General features: G+C 44.7%; 2 protein-coding genes across 3 annotated transcripts in view; both read right to left on the bottom strand.

Annotated features, from left to right (window-relative positions):
- BFAR (bifunctional apoptosis regulator) overlaps positions 1-15,779 on the bottom strand; it is a 43,318-nt gene extending 27,539 nt beyond the window's left edge. For both annotated transcript variants that reach the window (XM_080908073.1, XM_080908074.1), the window contains exon 1: positions 15,613-15,779. The gene's annotated coding sequence lies outside the window, so the exon portion shown is untranslated. The remainder of the gene's footprint in view (positions 1-15,612) is intronic.
- LOC308440459 (periphilin-1-like) lies at positions 9,441-10,271 on the bottom strand (the record flags this gene model as incomplete). Its single annotated transcript, XM_080942562.1, has 1 exon — positions 9,441-10,271. The coding sequence occupies one exon, from the start codon at positions 10,269-10,271 to the stop codon at positions 9,441-9,443; it is 831 nt and encodes a 276-aa protein (XP_080798688.1).
- Positions 15,780-16,887: the final 1,108 nt, after the last annotated feature.

Raw genomic sequence — 16,887 nt, 5'->3', positions numbered from 1 at the left:
CATGTTAACAGACAGTGACAGGAGTTGAGGAGGGTCTCGGCACTTTAATTTGAAACTAGCCTAAGAACATATGAAGATCATGCCAAACAATAAAAGCTAACTATGTCAGATTATACCTGTAGTTCTAGCGCCAAGGAGGTTAAGGCAAGCGAAGTGCCTCCAGCAAGAGACCAGTTGTGAGGGCTAAAGTTAGGTTTTAAGTTCAAATTACTTAAGAGAACTATAAAACAAAATTCCTTTAACCAGGAAGCTCCAGTTGCCCAAGGATAGGTGAGCTCCTAGAATGCTGAGGGCTGTTCAAGATAAGAAGCCAAGTGTTTTCACTGCGGAAACAAGGACGGTTCCCTGACTTCGCGGGATGTGCTGGAGCACACACAGTCAGGGGCACGGGCCCCAGTGTTCAGCTCAGCCTTCTCAGTGTGTCTATGCCTCTGTGACATCCGCAGAATAATTGTCAATACAAGAGCAGGGCCTGCTTCAAAGCCCAGTGTATGCTAAGAACATCGCAAGCATTTTGTTTTTGTTTTGCACGCTGAAGATCATACTAGGCAGGTATTCTAGCACTGAGCTACATCCTCAGTCCAGAACACCATTACTCACTAAGCATCTCTCACAAGCAAGGTGCTAAGCTGGGTCCTTAGAGAAATAAATGACCATTACATTTGAACTCAGAGCCAGGGGAAGGATACAGGCCATCTAAGTGAGAGCTAGGCCTGCCTCAGGCATGTTTTGTATTTTTACCCAAACCAGCAAGTGACAGGGCTGTGATCTGATATGGTGTCTCTTATGCCAGGTCAATAATGATGGCAGGTGGTTGCTGAGAGCACATAACAATTTCAGATGTGATGAAATCAGTGAAGCCGAGTTCCATAGGATACACCTCTCTGTGAATGGGGATGGGCCGGACTGAGAATAATATGCACAAGTCACAACGATGTCTGACTTGATGTTCTGTTGCTGTATTAAATACCATGGCCAAGATAACTTGCAGAAGGAAGGGGTTTTTGGCTTATGCTTCCAGAGGGGTAAGTGTCCATCAGGTAGGAAAGCATGACAACACAGCAGGCATGGCTAGATGAAGATGCTGAGAGCTCACATCTTGCATGGTGAACACACACACAAAACAGCTAAGTAGAAATGATGCAATCTTTAAATTCTCAAGGTCCACCCCAAGGTAATATACTTTCTCTACTGCTGTGAACAGGCACCATGACTAAGGGAACTCTTATCAGGACAACATTTAATGGGGGCTGGTTTACGGTTCACAGGTTTAGTCCATATCACAGCGGGAACATGGAAGCATTCAGGCAGGCACAGTGCAGGAGGAGCTAAGAGTTCTACATCTTCATATAAAGGCTATTAGCAGAATACTGGCTTCCAGGCAGCACCCACAGTGACAGACCTACTCCAACAGGACCACACCTACTCCAGCAAGGCCCTCCCTTCTAATAGTGCAACTCCCAGGGCTGAGCATATACTAACCATTACACTATCCAAACAGCTCTCTCTAACTAGGTCCAATTCAAATGCCTAGGACTCTGGGAGACATTAACCATTCAAAGCACCATACAGGGTAATACAGGATATTAATACCTGGCTCTAAAAAGGCAGAAAACAAAGTATAAGGACTAGGGATTAGTGTTGTGGGGTCATAAAGAAAATGTAGAAAATGAAATGTTAAGAAAATGAAGTGCCTGTCAGGGAAGCACCTGTGGGAATTCAGGCAAGGGTGGTGTGGGCTTGTAATCCTACTACCAAGAAACCAACAGCGGAGAACCATGGGGTCGACTGGCCAACTAGTCTAGCAGAACTGAATTTTGAATATGTCTCTGTGTCAGAAAACTAAGTGGACACCTTTAATTCCAGCACGTGTAAACAGAGTCAGTCGGGTGTCTGTGAGTCCACGGTTGGGGAGCATTAGGGAAGACATTACACACTGACTTCTCCTTTAAATGCAATGTACACTGTGGTGGATTGAGTAAGAATGGCACCATGCTGCTGGGCTATGTGGTACTCAGCTTTAATCCCAATCTCTGAGGCTGAGGCCAGCCTGTTGGTGGAGGGCCAGGGCTACACACAGAGAACCATTTCAAAGGACTAGAGTGATTAGGAGGTGTGGCCTTGCTGGAAGTGTATCACTGAGGATTGGCTTTGAGGTTTTAAAAGCCCTGCCAGCATGCACGCACACGCACGCACACACACACACACACACACACACACACACACACACACACACACACACGTTTAGAAAAGTTGCCTTTGAAGTAATGACAAGACTAGTGAAAGACTGAAACTGTAATGAGAATGAGGCTGAAAGCAGACTCCAGAGCCATGTCAGAGGAATTAATGCAATACTGAAGTTCATTTTTTTCCTCTTTTTGCATCAATTGACCCTTAATGTCCAGAAGAGGCATGGATGCAGAGCATAGGTGTGGTGGGGCCTCAGTCCCTGCACCACAAGTGAGAGATCAACAAAAATGAGACACTTCCAACTGGCCAGAGTCTGGGAGGACAGGGAGTAACAGATCTGGACATTAATAATAAATAAAAAGTGAACCTAAAATCACACATTCAATCTTGTGCCCAATAAAGGCTTGAACAGGGAACTCAGTCCAGCAGTGCCCATTCTCACCTGCCAGCACCGAAGGAAAAAGCACAACACACACTGAGGGCTTAGGGGGAAGGGACATTATTCTCCTGCCTTCCCCCGACCCCCAAGAATGGGCTGTGAAAAAATAGCTAGATTTCCCCACCCTTTACAGTGTCAAGCCTATACGAGTTCTGAATGCGTTTCATAAAAATCAGCAGCTCAACTGGCAATGACAATCCCCACCCACCCCAATCATGTCACCAAGAGACAAGGTTTCCCTTGTGCTTCTCTCTGGAATTTCCTCCCATTCACAGCCCTTCTCCACCTCTGGATTCCCAGAAGACATTACATTTCAGCCCCTCCCCCCATTGCTTCCATTCTCATGTCCCCCTAGAGACTAGCCACAAAATGCCCCCAACCCCAGATCCAACTCCAGGACAGATGTTGGTATGGCCCCCTATCTCCCACACATCCTAGAGATTCCACTTATCCTGCCCCTTCCCATCCTTCTACTCCAAACCCACCCCTCACCCCCACACAGACAAACATAAACATACACACAGAACAACAAAGGGACATTGATTTGGTTTAACTGCTAAGACTACAGTCACCAGAAATTCCCTTCCAGCCAACCACAGGGGCTGCTCTAAGAGAGCTGAGGAATGAGAAAAACGAGGGCTAAGCAGGGAGCAGACAGAATGTAAAGGGGAGAAATCAAGCTAATACCACTCCTACACAACAAACATCTTGGGTCCCTCAGAGACTGCACCCTACCCACTATGCCCCCAGCCAGAGTCACAGTTCAGTGGAATATCTCCCTGGTACTGGAGATGGTGGCTCAGATTCATGACCTCTTCTGGTGTGTCTGAAGACAGCAACAGTGTACTCACATACATAAAATAAATAATTCTAAAAAACAAAACAACAGCAAACAAAACCCCTTCTAACAAATATGAAGCTCCCTGGGTCAGGTGCGGTGGCACATGCCAATAGGCTATGCCGCAGAGGCAGAGGCAGGAAGATTTCTGTGCATTCAAGACCAGCCATGTAACACTGGGTGTGACGCTGCACGCCTTTAGTCCCAGCAGCTGGGAGGGAGAAGCAGTGGGTCTCTGTGATTTTTGAGGCCAGCCTGGTCTACAGAGCTAGTTTCAGGACAGGCACAGCTGTTACACAGAGAAACCCTGTCTTGAAAACAAAAATCCCAAAACTTTACAAACCGAGAAACCATGCTTGAAAACAGAACAACCTGGGTCGCATTAGTATGACCCTGCCAGACAACCAACCCTGGAAACTACCAGAAAGGGGACAACACAACCCTCAGTTCAGGCTATTCTCTGTCCCTATCTGCATGGACTGCAGTTATTTCCATGAGTAAGAAAGCAGTGCTCCTAGACGAGTGACATCATCTAGCTGTGACACTCAAGTCTGCTTTGGCTCTGGTGTACACATCCTGCTGCCCTAGTGAGAGCTGCTGCTCAACGTGGCCTACTTAAAAGGCAGGCTGGCCACCTCCCTCTTCACCTGTCGTTCACATCAGAGGCCCTGAAGACTTGAGGGCACATGAGCAAGACTGGGCTTAGGGAAATCTCCACTCACATTCCCAGTGTTCTTCTATTCATAGGATACTGATCAAACTACATGTTAACTACCTAGATCAAAACTAACGGGAATATACATGTGAAAGCTACAGCTGGCTGCCCCTCCCAGGAACAAAGAGGAGTAAAACTCCACCAGCCTGCACAGGAGCTGAGCCACTCCAAAAAGCTGGTATTTCCAAATGAACAGTAGGGTCCTCTGCTGGAGCCTCAGACAAGTCAGGTCTTATCTCCACGCCCTGCCTATACGCATGGAACGGACTAGAAGAGCCCCTATCAGTGACAAAGCATTGTGGCCAACCAGCAACCATTTCCTGTCCTTCATTAGCATTTGTCAGTGTCCACCAACCTGCTGAAGCAACATCTGGTCTGCAGCAGGCTGGCTTTCTTCTCCAGCCTCTCCTGTATTTCTTTCTTTTTACATTCATTTCATGTATGTGAGTACACTGTAGCTGTCCTCAGACACACCAGAAGAGGGCATCAGATTCACTACATAGTGAGCCACCATGTGGTTGCTGGGAACTGAACTCAGGACCTCAGGACTCAGTGCTCTCAATGGCTGAGCCATCTCTCCAGCCCCTCCCTCCTCCATTTTAATGCTGTTAGTCCCCAGGAATTCTCAGCTTCTGCCCTTAATGGGATGCCTTATGAGAGCTGAAATTGCACATAGTTGTTTTTAGGGTAACTAGCTTTGGGATAGTCACCTTTTAAAGTTCTAATAAGTTTTTTTCATGTTGGTTTGATCTCAGGCTGAGAATGTGGCAGCTTAGGTCTTTCACACTTTTTTTTTTTTGGTTACAATTTTCATTTTGCTTTAGGGTGGGAGGCTACAGAAACCTGCTCTTGTATGATCTGAGCTATAGGGACCACAAAAGGCCTCTAATAACTTGGGCCCTTCCAAGGCATCTGTAAACCACATTAAAAAATATTTGATGGGTCTCATACTGTTGCCCAAGCTAGGGCTGAATTTACCAGTTCTGGTGCTATTAGAGATACGCAGCACAATGGCTACCTCAATGACCCCCGACCCTTCGAGCCATAGTTAACTGGTGAAGTATAGGTACCTGAAAATCTGTGAAAAAGGATGCTAGGATGCAATGCCCCCAATGATGCTTTGCTTTCAAGAACCCGAGATAAATAATCTGTCCATCCCTCTTTGTAGGCTGTCTGGCCTGGTCCTCACCAACATACTTATTTGGAAGGCTACTTCCCACCGGTAGCGCTGTTATTACCTGTTGGCTTTGTCAGTTGTTCAGATAGCAACATCACCACTACTTAGTCAATTAGCAATATTGTAAGAGCTAAGGTTGTTTTAATTACTGTGCCTAAGAGATCCATAGAACCTGTTTCTAAACTTTGTAAACCCACTTGCCAAGGACAGATAATTCTTGAATTGCTGGAGGCTACCGTTTATGTAAGACAAGTCAAGTGTTTTCACTCTCCTAAACAAGTTTGTCTGACCAAACTGTACTGGGTTTGCTTGGTCACACGTAGGTGGGAGGTGCATAAGCAGGAAGTGCATCAGGACCTAATGGGAAATACACAGCCTTATGGGTTTGCCTTTATAAGTCTCTGCAAAATGTGAAATCACCGTTTTCTGGGAACACTGGAATGGATTTGGCCAGAGTTCATATTCCCGGCCAGAATTTAATAAAAGCTTCCTTCAAATTTGGCTCAAAATTGTGGAAGTGGTCCTCTTCTTGCCTGGTGGGTCTCCCCTTCTTTGTGGTCATAAGCAGAGCTCTCATCTCGTCCAGTAGTCTCACCCAATAAATACCCTTTTAATTCTTATCAGCCAGGTGGTGGCAAATACCTTTAATGCCAGCACTCAAGAGGCAGAAGCAGCTGGATCTCTGAGTTGGGGGCCAGCCTGAGCAAGTTCCATGAGGGCCAGGGCCACAGAGAAACCCTGTTTTCCCAAGCAATTTTACCAACTGAGCTATTTTACAGGCTCTAGAAAACTGGTAGTCCCAGGAGGCTTTGACAAGAGGATTGTTGCCAGCCTTCCTTATAGACTGAAATCAATTAAGCCTGCCCCTACTCTCCCAAAATGCAAAATGGAGCTGTTCTCAGCACTTCAGTGAGTGTTTGCTTTAGGCACGTGTATGCCCATGACTAGAGCTCCCTCTCCTCAAGCATCTGAAGCTTTCTCCACTGTGGTCTCAGAGGCCATACTCTCTGGTGTTTACCTCATCCTGTGGCTGCGCTTTCAGGGTATGGGGCATGATGGCACCGAGTTGGTGGTGGAACTGACAGAGGGGGTGGCACAGGTTCAATCTATGGTCATTTGACTCCATTGCTCGTAGGCGATGAACCGTGAGGGAGAACATCATGGCCAGGGCATGTTGAAGATTCAAGTGGTTTGCTCTGTTATACAGGAGGCAAAGAGAGCACAAGCTCTTTGATTATTTTGAGACAGGGTCTTACTCTGTAGCCCAGGCTAACCATCAAGTGATGGCGAGCTCTTACGTTGTGGATTACAGGCCTTGCCACCTTCACCAACTTTAAAAAAAAATATTTTATGTATGAGTACACTGTACCTATCTTCAGACACACCAAAGGGGGGGGGGGCATGAGATCCCATTACAGATGGTTGTGAGCCACCATGTGGTTGCTGGGAATTGAACTCAGGACTTCTGGAAAAGCAGTCAGTGCTCTTAACTGCTGAGCCATCTCTCCAGTCCCACACCTTGACCAACTTAATGAAATAAACTTTGAGTTTATAAAGTAAAAAGCCATTTAATCTGGGTTTAAGAATGTCTTTGCCAGGCCTTATGGTACATGTCTTTAATGTTAGCACAAAGAAAGGCAGAGGCAGGTGAATTTGAGGCTAACCCGATCAACATAAGAGTTCTAGTCCAAGAATTACATAATAAGATCCTGTTTTACCCCCCAACCTCATACCTCCAATAACAGTACAATAGCAACAAAACAAACATGGGGGGCTGGAGAGATGGCTCAATGGCTAAGAGCACTGACTGCTCTTCCAGAGATCTTGAGTTCAATTTCCAGCAACCACATGGTGGCTCACAACCATTTGTAATGAGATCTGATGCCCTCTTCTGGTGTGTCTGAAGATAGCAATGGTGTACTGACATAAAATAAATGTCTAAAAAATGTTTAAAACAAAACAAAGCAAACATGGGCTGAGGAAAGCACTTGGTTCTAAGTGCTTGCTGTACGAGCCCAAGGATCTGAGTTGGATCAGATCTCATAGTTTAAGAATAAACAAATCAGGTGTGCTGGAGAGATGGTTTAGTGTTTAAGAGTTATCTGATGTTCTTCCAAAGGACCCAGATTAAACACCCAACACCCACGTGATAGCTCACAACTGTCTAATTCCAGTTCCAGGGGATCTGATATCCTCAGATGGACATAACACCAATGTACATTAAAATAACTAAATAAAAAAATAAATAAATTGTATATCTTATTATAGTTGCAAAGCTGAGAGGTGGAAACAAGTAGGTCCTATAGCCTAATCAATGACTTCCAGGCCTAGTGAAGACAGATGGAACCTGACTTCTGGCCTCCATGTGCACACATATATATTCAAATAAAACCAATCCAAAACCCAGTTATTATGACTGAAATTATATCTAAAATTTGAGGAATTTTTAAAAAGATCTGTTTCAGATTCAGCCTAAAAAATATGTTTCAATCATCTCTTTGCAAAGATATTCAGTGTGAGCAAGAACAAAAACAAAACCAACCCACTTTGAGGCTGATGACTCAGTGGTTAGAGCCATAGCTGCTTTTCCAGAGAACTATCCCAGCACCTACACGGCAGGACACACCATCTGTAACTCCAGCTCAAGGGACCTGGTGTCATCCTCTGGCTTCTGCAGGCACTGCGTGCATGTGGGACACAGATACCCATGCAGACAAAACTCATACATATAAAATAGAAATGTAAAGACTGTCATCAAGACAGTATACTGACAAAGCATTTAATAAGTATGAGCTCTAAGGACTGACTAACCCTTTATCACCTAGTACACACCAAGGTGCCGCAATGACACAGATGAGAAAAACAAGCTAGAATTTGACACTATCTGGAGCATGAACTCCAACTGTTAGCTCTTAGAATGTCCCACAGAGGTCAGGCCTAGTCTGGGATAACACTATAAATACTGTCAGAATACAAAAAGTGTCCACCCATCTCTTATGACTACCAAATAAAAATTAATGGGCCCAGACTAAATGAGGCAAAGGTCAGGAACAGCAGTAAAAACCAATTGTCAATGAACAGAATAGAATGTTAGTGGAATTCCCGTAGACAGTATAACTGGCTCTTCTGTAAAAAGGACAGAGAGCATTTCCAGTCTGTCTAAAACTCTGTATTTTTCCAATTCCAGAGAGACTCTTTTTCAGAAGGCCAGAGGTCACTAGGATAAAAGTAACATGCTGCATTAGACCCTGACTTGTTGTCTGAACAGACTGCCTTAAGCTGTGTTGGGCAAGACAAAGGGCAGGCTGAGAAGGGCACAGGCTGAGCCTGTCTTCTGCTGTCCTTGGGTCATACTACAGGCAGTAGCCATTCAACAACCTAGAAAGCTATTAAGAAACACAAAACAAATCCCCCCCAAACCTACAATACCCCCAAACCAAAAAGCTTACAGGGGTTACCAAGTAACAAATACCCTAATAACAGTTGGTTTTAAATATTCATTTTGTGCTGGAATTATAGATTAGTGGTGGATCAGATGCCTAAAATGAAAAAATATTAAGTGTACACAACTCATAAACAAACTCATGTGTCCTTTGAAGATTCAGCCCATCCCCATGTTTTATTCTCTTAAGGTACCAAAGTGCCAGTTTATTTGAAAAAAAAAAAAAAAAAAAAAAAAAAAAAAAAAAAAAACCTTTTAATGTAGGATAATTTTAATAAGAGTAGCAAATCCTAAGAAGTCAATAAAAATTACAACTCAAATCCTAACATTTTTCCATGCTACCATTTAGTTTGAAATTCAATCTCTAACCATAAAGTCCACTTGGGCCATACATTCCTCTACCTGGAAAACTACAGAACATGAGTAAGTAAGCCTCCCCAGCAGACACAAACTGAGCACTGGTGAGTGTACGAACGACAAGGTTCCAAAGGTAGAAACATTTCTGAAGATTATTTTAAGCTGACCATTTCAGATGTTTACTAAACGCTGAAGTATTTCATCACAAAAATTCCATATATGAAGTATTTATACAATTCTGGAATGACAATCAAGAAACACTTTCTGCTAGAGCACCAGCTCTTAGGAAGCAGCAGCATCATACTCTGCGATGAACTGCCTGAGCTCTTTCACACAGCGCTCACTTATCTCATGTAAATTCTGCCTCAGTGCAAACTGGATGGACCTTTCTAATGAAGGGTCTTTCTCAACGAGCATTTTCACCACCATTCCAAAGGTCTCACAGTCTTGGTAGTAGGCTTCTTCGATTTCCTTGGTTTTTGACACTATTGCTTTACGGCGATTGATTACTTGGTCATCAATGAATTCTGTGTGATCTTTTTTGCTTGACTCGGGTTCTTGTGACTGATCCATACGTTCTTCGAATCCAACTTCAAACTCAGAAATTTTAGGTAAGTCACTTTCATCTGCGATCTCTGGCTTTTCCACAGCTTGCCTGCTTACAACTTTAGAAAGTCCCTTTTCATCAAACCTTTTTGGATGTGTGTTTCTTGATGTTTTCAAAGACTGGCCAGGTCTCTTTTTACTTCCTTCTGGCTTTTCTTCACTGCAACGTTTGTAGGAAGAATGAGAATGCCTGGAGTTCCTAAGCTCTGACCCATGGGAAGAATGTGGTTTGCTCTGTTTTGGAGAGTGTCTTCCACTGGATCCAGATCTGCTACGTGGGGCAGTCTTGTGATCTACACCTGATTTTCTGGAAAAACAAGAAGCCCCTTTATGGGGATAATGTTTTGAATAATGGGAAGAGGAGGAACACGTTCTTCTAAAGTCATCCTTCTCATCCCCGCACGCACGCTGTCGGCTTGCAGAAAGATCATCTCTTGTTTTTTTCAGGCCAGATTTATCACTGGAGGCATTCTGAGGTATTTCGTCATATGATCTGTTAGACCACATCTAGTCTCTTCTGTACACTGATCTTGGACGGTGACCAAGGATGACCGGAATATGAAGCACGGAGGGTTGGCCTAGCTACACAAGTTCACCAAGACAATCCTAGCAGTCCTTTGATGGTCACTGAGACACTAGCCTCAAAATTCACTTGCACACTAGATAGGCTGAACTCTAGGAGACTTGGGCTTCAGTATAAATTGATGGCTCAAGGTTCCAGGATGCTGTCATGCAGGCTGCCACAGGAACAGTTAGAGGTCTGGTTGGCATGTGCTGGTGAGTAAAAGTTAAGTATAAACTGTCTTGTATTATTTTCTGTAGAAACAATTGGTGGGCATCTTAAAACCTCTGAAAGGTTAGTGCACACCTCTTACAAATTTATAAAAAATTTAAAAAGGTGCCAAGAGGATCAATACCCGTGCATATCAATTCTTAAGACAAGGCATTCTGTAAACCTAACCCTCCCCAGGTTAGCCTTGTTTCCTCAATTTAACAAGTTTCTTTTTTTATCAGAAAGAGGCCAGCTCCCCACCCACGATCCTCCAGAGTAACCAGTGCTAGTTTTATCAAGGAGATTCAGCTGGGAGTAGTGGTGCATACCTTTTAATTCCAGCAGTTTGGGAGATGGAAGCAGGAGGATCTCTGTGAGTTCAAGGCCAGCCTGGTCTACAAAGCAAGTTTCGGGACAGCCAAAGCAACATAGTGATATTCTGTCTCAAAAAAACAAAAACAATCAAACAAATGAACAAAATTACTGACTTCCCAACCAATCCTGAGTCATAGAAATGACTTAGTTCTGTATTCTTTTTGCCTATTAAGCTACTAGAACAATGGTTTTCCATGTCTCTAATGTTGCAACCATTTTATACAATTCCCCATGTTGTGGTGACCCTCAACCATAAAATTATTTTTGCTGCTACTTCATAATTGTAATTTTGTTTATGAATCATTAGTGTAAATACCTGTGTTTTCTGACGGTCTTAAGCAACTCCTGCAAAAGCAACATTCACCCACCAAATTTGTTGAAACTCACAGACTGGACTATTGCACTAGGAGAAAGTAAATCTACCACAGGATCAAGACTTTCCTTTGTGTAAAACCCATTCACCTTCACTCTCAACCCTGCCAAAAGCAGAATTAATGATATGCTTCAAATGTGGCAGGAGATTCCAGGTTCTGTAGACTCTTTCCCAGTACAGCAGCCCACTTATGAGTGCCATATACCTCTGAGAAAAGCAAAATGCACTTGCTGACCTTATTCCTGTACGCTGTACATATTATTCCAACCACATTTGTCTCTCCAAATCTGGGACTCCCTGAACTCAAGTCAAGTCAAACAACCCTATCATATCAGAATAGCTACAAAGTGGGGCTCTGTGTGTGCAGATAAAAATTGAAGCAGACAATACCTGACTCTTCACTAATGTGACTTAATACCTTCACCAGGATCTTGTGGGAAGCTTCAAGACCCTGAACTGGAATGAGAACAAGGCAGAAGAGTACACAGTCCTTTGGTATCTGCTCCAGGACTTCCCAGAGGTGCTAGAATTTGTGGGTGTGAAAGTCCTTTCTGGGCAAGGAGTGTTTACATGCGGCCTATGTACTGTCTCCTCTATCCCCCAGTCTTTTCCCCAACCCTTCTGGTTTCTGTGTAACCTTGTAGTCCTGAACTCAAAGAGGTCCACTCACCTCTGCCTCCTTAGTGTGGGGATTAAGGCTTGTGCCAACCACCAGGTTCCTTTAGTCATCTCTTATATGTGCTTGGTATACAAGCAACCACAGTAAACCTGACTACAAAGGGAGGCTAAGGATCTGTAAAATGGTAGGAAGCTATCAAAGAGTATGTGCACCCACACATAGCCTCATTCCTCTGGGTTCAGTGTAGTGTTTAGCATGTGGCAAAATCAAACTCTGCTTTTTGGGAACTTCCTGGATTTTTCTGGCAGGAATGGAAGTAGAACTCAGGACCACTGTACATGATAGATAAACACCCTACTATTGAGCTACTCTCTGCAGCCCACAATTGAACTGAATTTTCCCCCCTCATCCAGTGTTGAATTTGCAGGTATGCAATCCATGGATATGGACCAGATCCCGAAACAAGCTCTTCACAAGATTATCATGGGCCTGGAAGTTTAGGACTATATGTAGTATAGAATGTAAATGCCAAACTATGTTTCAGACTAGGTGTAGTTTTTATAGAATGCTAGGGAAAAGATGAAGAGAGTGGAGTGGGGAGAGGGATATGCTCCATGGAGGTGCAGTGAGGCAGGGAAAAGGGGGGTGCCTCTGGTGGACCCCTGTTTAGAATCCTTTCCCGAGGGACCAGCCACATGATGGTATAGTACAGAATAGTTTATTCAGGTCATGAGGAAGGGAGTTAAGAGGGTGGTAGGGGCAGAGAGGGGAAGAAGAGCGTAGAGAAATAGAGGCCAGCCATGAGCACGTGGAGAGGAGGGGTGGGGGAGGGGGAGAGCAAGAGCAGGAACACAAGAGGCCAAGAGAACAAGTGAGAGGAGGGAGCAAGTAGCCCTTTATACTGTCAGGTAACCGGGGCGAAGCACACCTGGCTGTGGCCAGGAAACTGTGGGGTGGGGTTCACAGAATCCCAACACTACGTATGGCTAAAGTGAAACTTAAATAATGCTCACTTCTATTCTCTTTCTGTGAATCTCTCTTTTTCAATGTTTGAATCGTCTTCCTAGAGCAAAATTCCCATCAAATTGATCAAAACCTTCCTCAGTAAACTCGATCTGATGACACAAGCCTGCATTCCCGGCAGCGGAGTGGTAAAGGACTGGGATTTCAAGGTCATCCTTTGCCAGCCAATGAGTAAAGTATGAATCCATTTCAAAACGAAACACTTCCTACTACAAATGAATGAATAAATAAATAAGCCTACAACTGTAGTTTTATTCAGTGAAGACTATGCATGGCGAAGCAGTAAACTAACTTTTCAAGTGCTGGGAACTAAAGCAGGGCTTTGTCCACTCTAAACACACTCCACCACAGAGACAGTACCTTCAGCCCCAATCCACATGGCAATCTTTCTGCCTTGGTCTACCAAATAACTAAAGGTCTGTGCCATTAGGCTTTGGTTAAATGCCGAGACACGGTTATGTGCGGCTGTCAAACTAACATTTTCAGTTATAGCACAAACTCGAGCCAGAATGATCAAGTTAAATCTTGGCTCAATAACCATATATCACAACTCAGAATAGTTTCTAGCACACAGTAGGTTCCATGAAAATGTTACTTCTGTTACTAAGATTAGAGTGTTCACAGACCACTTACAAAGTTCTGCTCCCTGAATGTTTCTTTCATGCACTCCTCCTGAAATGAGTAAGGCAACACCATCTTGTTCTGACTGTATTTTTTCTTTCCTTTCCCCAACTCAATGTCTGTCTTGACAACCCATTTGAGGTTACATCCAAAATTATGCCCTGCCAGGAATCAAAGTTTAAGATTACTCTGATCCTCATCTAACTTTGATGTAAATTAAGGTCTTTGAGGTTTTTGTTTTTAAAAATTCTATTCCTGAGCCTAGGCAGCAAGAGATATTTTTTAGAGGCACAAGCTCATTTTTGGTCTTGTCATCAATTAAAAAAAAAAAAAAAAAAAAAACTTAAAAATATTTAATTGGCTTAATTCAGCACGGTTGTCAATAACTATCTTACACGGATCATTACACTCCTTTCTGTTAAGATTTCTGAGTCAAGTGTCAACTAACAACATCCATACTGTGTGTGATAACTAAGCCACTGCAATCCCAAGTTAACGTAAGGCTTGTCTCTGGTACCTAGCCTCCTGGACTACTTGGCAGTATGCTTGCCGACTGCTTCCAACATTAGCAGTGTATGAACTGGGCATGGGCACACACCTACTGCCTCAGCACTCAGGGGAATCTCTTCTGCACAAGTCCAGATTTCTGAGTCATGGGGCTGGGGATCAGAAAAAGGCAACTGTAGCCCCAGTTCACTTCAGAGTTTCATCTTCTCCCTTCTCCAGTTCCTGTTCCTCAATTCAGAAAGCCAGAAAAATCAGAAGGCCAAGAGTTATTCTTAGCCAACCTGGATTACACGAACCCTTTCTCAACAAGTAAAACAAGCCAGGCATCGTGGCATTTAAACCTCTACAGGTAGGCGGATTTCTGTGCACTCTCGACCAGCCTGGTCTGAGTTACTGAACAGCCAGGACTGCATAGAAAAACCCTGTCTCAAAAACACCCAATCCCCTCAAAAAAAAAAAAAAAAAAAACAATAACAAAAACAAAACCACAATCCAAAGTTAAATCTTCAGGGTGAAGCTAACCTGGGCTCCCAATCTGGTCACCCTTTGTTCTCCTTGAGCTATTTCCCATTTATCAGTTGACACTAATAGCAACGCTAAAGGATTGTTGAATTAGATGTCAAACTGCGTCCACAGATAGGTAAAGTTTGCTGACTGATAATAATAGCATTACTAACAGTCACATCTTACTGAATGCTGACTACAGTATGGTTAGCGTTTACAGTGCCAGAGGGAAAGGAAAAAAGGGTCTGTGTGTCTTAACAGCCCCCGGACTGAGTAAGGTTTTCCCTTCAGGTTTATGGACGTTATACCCAGATATATAACGAGCAACTTGGGTCGGGATACATCCAGGGTGTTTATAAAGTAGCAGTGACAAAAATAAATAAAACTTCATTGGCAAGTGCACTTCGTACCAAGAGAGGGAAACTCTTTCGTATTGGCTTCTCCTGGTGTGACGTTAGGGCCACTCCAAAAACGGACCAATGGGCTTCCGCCGGGAGGACCCAACGGCAATAGTTGTGGGCATGAGGCTCCCACTTTCTCTTCTCAAAGTTAGGGGTTCGCCCCTTGCTCAGTTAAAGATCCCCAGTTAGACACATCGTCTCTGTCTTAAAACACACACACACACACACACACACACGATTATGGGAATGAGAAGAGCTAAGCTCTCTCTAGGTCAGCCCCAGTGACACTCTGGAGTCGGATGTCCCGTTATCCGCATTTCCTATTATGAAGCCTCTGCCTTGGGGTAGGAAGGTGCCTCGGATCTAGCGGACGTGGCGGGCACCCTTAGCCCGTGAGTGAGTAAAACAAGACCCCCTCCTCTGTCACCCCTCAGGGGCGAGTGGCTCTGACCCAGACCCCGACGCGGGCGAGGACTAGAGAGCCGCGGTGGAGTGGGTCTTCGCCTCGGAAGGGAAGGGTGAGGAGGCCCGAGAGCCTGGGCCCGCCCCGCCAGCGCGGCTCGGGGAGCGGGCTCAATTCCGTCTCCCCCGCCATACTCTCAGGCCAAGCGCCCTGCCGCCCCATTGCCACCCCATGCCGTGCCGAAGCTCACCTCACCACTAGTCCTGGGACCAACGTGTTCACCGCCACCCGCCAGGGCCCCGCGGAAGTAGAGGACAAGCGGCAGGCTTCGCTTCCGGAAATAACCTAGACCTGCGGGCCGACCATGATCTTCAGCTCCCGCAACCATAGAGAGACCGCTTTAGGCTCTCAACCCCGCGCGACCTCCCCGCTGCCTAGAGCGGCTGCTCCAGGGACCGGCGGGCGCATGCGCACCAACGCGACCCGCCCCTTCCTCTTATTTGATCAAAGCAGAAAAGTCATCGCCCGGGGTTCGGGAGGCGTCAGTTATTACTCGTTCCCGGATTTAACTGGTTTATTCAGAACTCAAAGTCTCACAGTGTCCCGTATACACCGTAATAAATCTTAGCTTCACATTTATGCAGGAAACCTCTAAAGCAGTACTTAAAGCTTCATTTATAGGGTTGGGATTTGGAATAAAATGGCGTTATCTCGTTTACTCTGCATCTACCTCTTGATGTAGATTTGTTAAGAACTCAATGGGGCTGTATTTTCAACCTATGACATTGTGAGACCAGGCTAGGTAGGCTGATCTCTGTGAGTTTGAGGCCAATCTAGTTTAGAGTGAATTCCAGGACCGCCAAAGCATAGTGAAATGAAGAAGAAGAAGAAAATTCCTGTTTCTTAGATCTAACGTAAACTGCAATCCATTCGCGTGGTGTACGTACCCTAGTTCCTTCCCTTTCATTGTATTTTTATAAAAACGTGTTAACAACCAACTCTGTAAGCACTTTATCTTTCCTAATAGACAGCAGGGGCTGCTCTCTCAAAACCCGATTTAGGGTGAGACAGCCAGCTGGCCTATGTGTACCACCAAAATACACCTTGCTTTAGTTGGACAATCGTCGAGTTGGTCTCAGATTTCAACATCTATATGTTGTCGGAGATGGGGCTGAGAATGAAGCCCAGTTGGTACACTGCTTGACTGACTGCATACTAGGTGTGCTGAGTTTGACCCCAGTAGCATATAAACGAACTGGGCTTGGCAGTACACCTGTAATCCCAGAACCAGGCAGGAGTAGGCAAAAGGATTAGAAGTTGAAGGCTGTCCGGCATGGTAGCACTTTAACCCCAGTATCCTGGAGGCAGAGGAAAGCTGATCTCTGTGAATTCGAAGCCAGCCTGGCCTACAAAGGGAGTCTGAGACAGCAAGGGCTCTGTTGTACAGAGAAGCTCTGTTTTGAAAAAGAAAGAAAAAAAAAAAAAAAAAAAACCTCAGGACTATACCTTAGGTATGGAGTGAGTT

This window comes from Micromys minutus, assembly GCF_963924665.1.
Source record: "Micromys minutus genome assembly, chromosome: 31".
NCBI lineage: Eukaryota > Metazoa > Chordata > Mammalia > Rodentia > Muridae > Micromys > Micromys minutus.
Note: the sequence above shows the minus strand (reverse complement) of the source record. Positions and strands in the feature narration are given on the sequence as shown.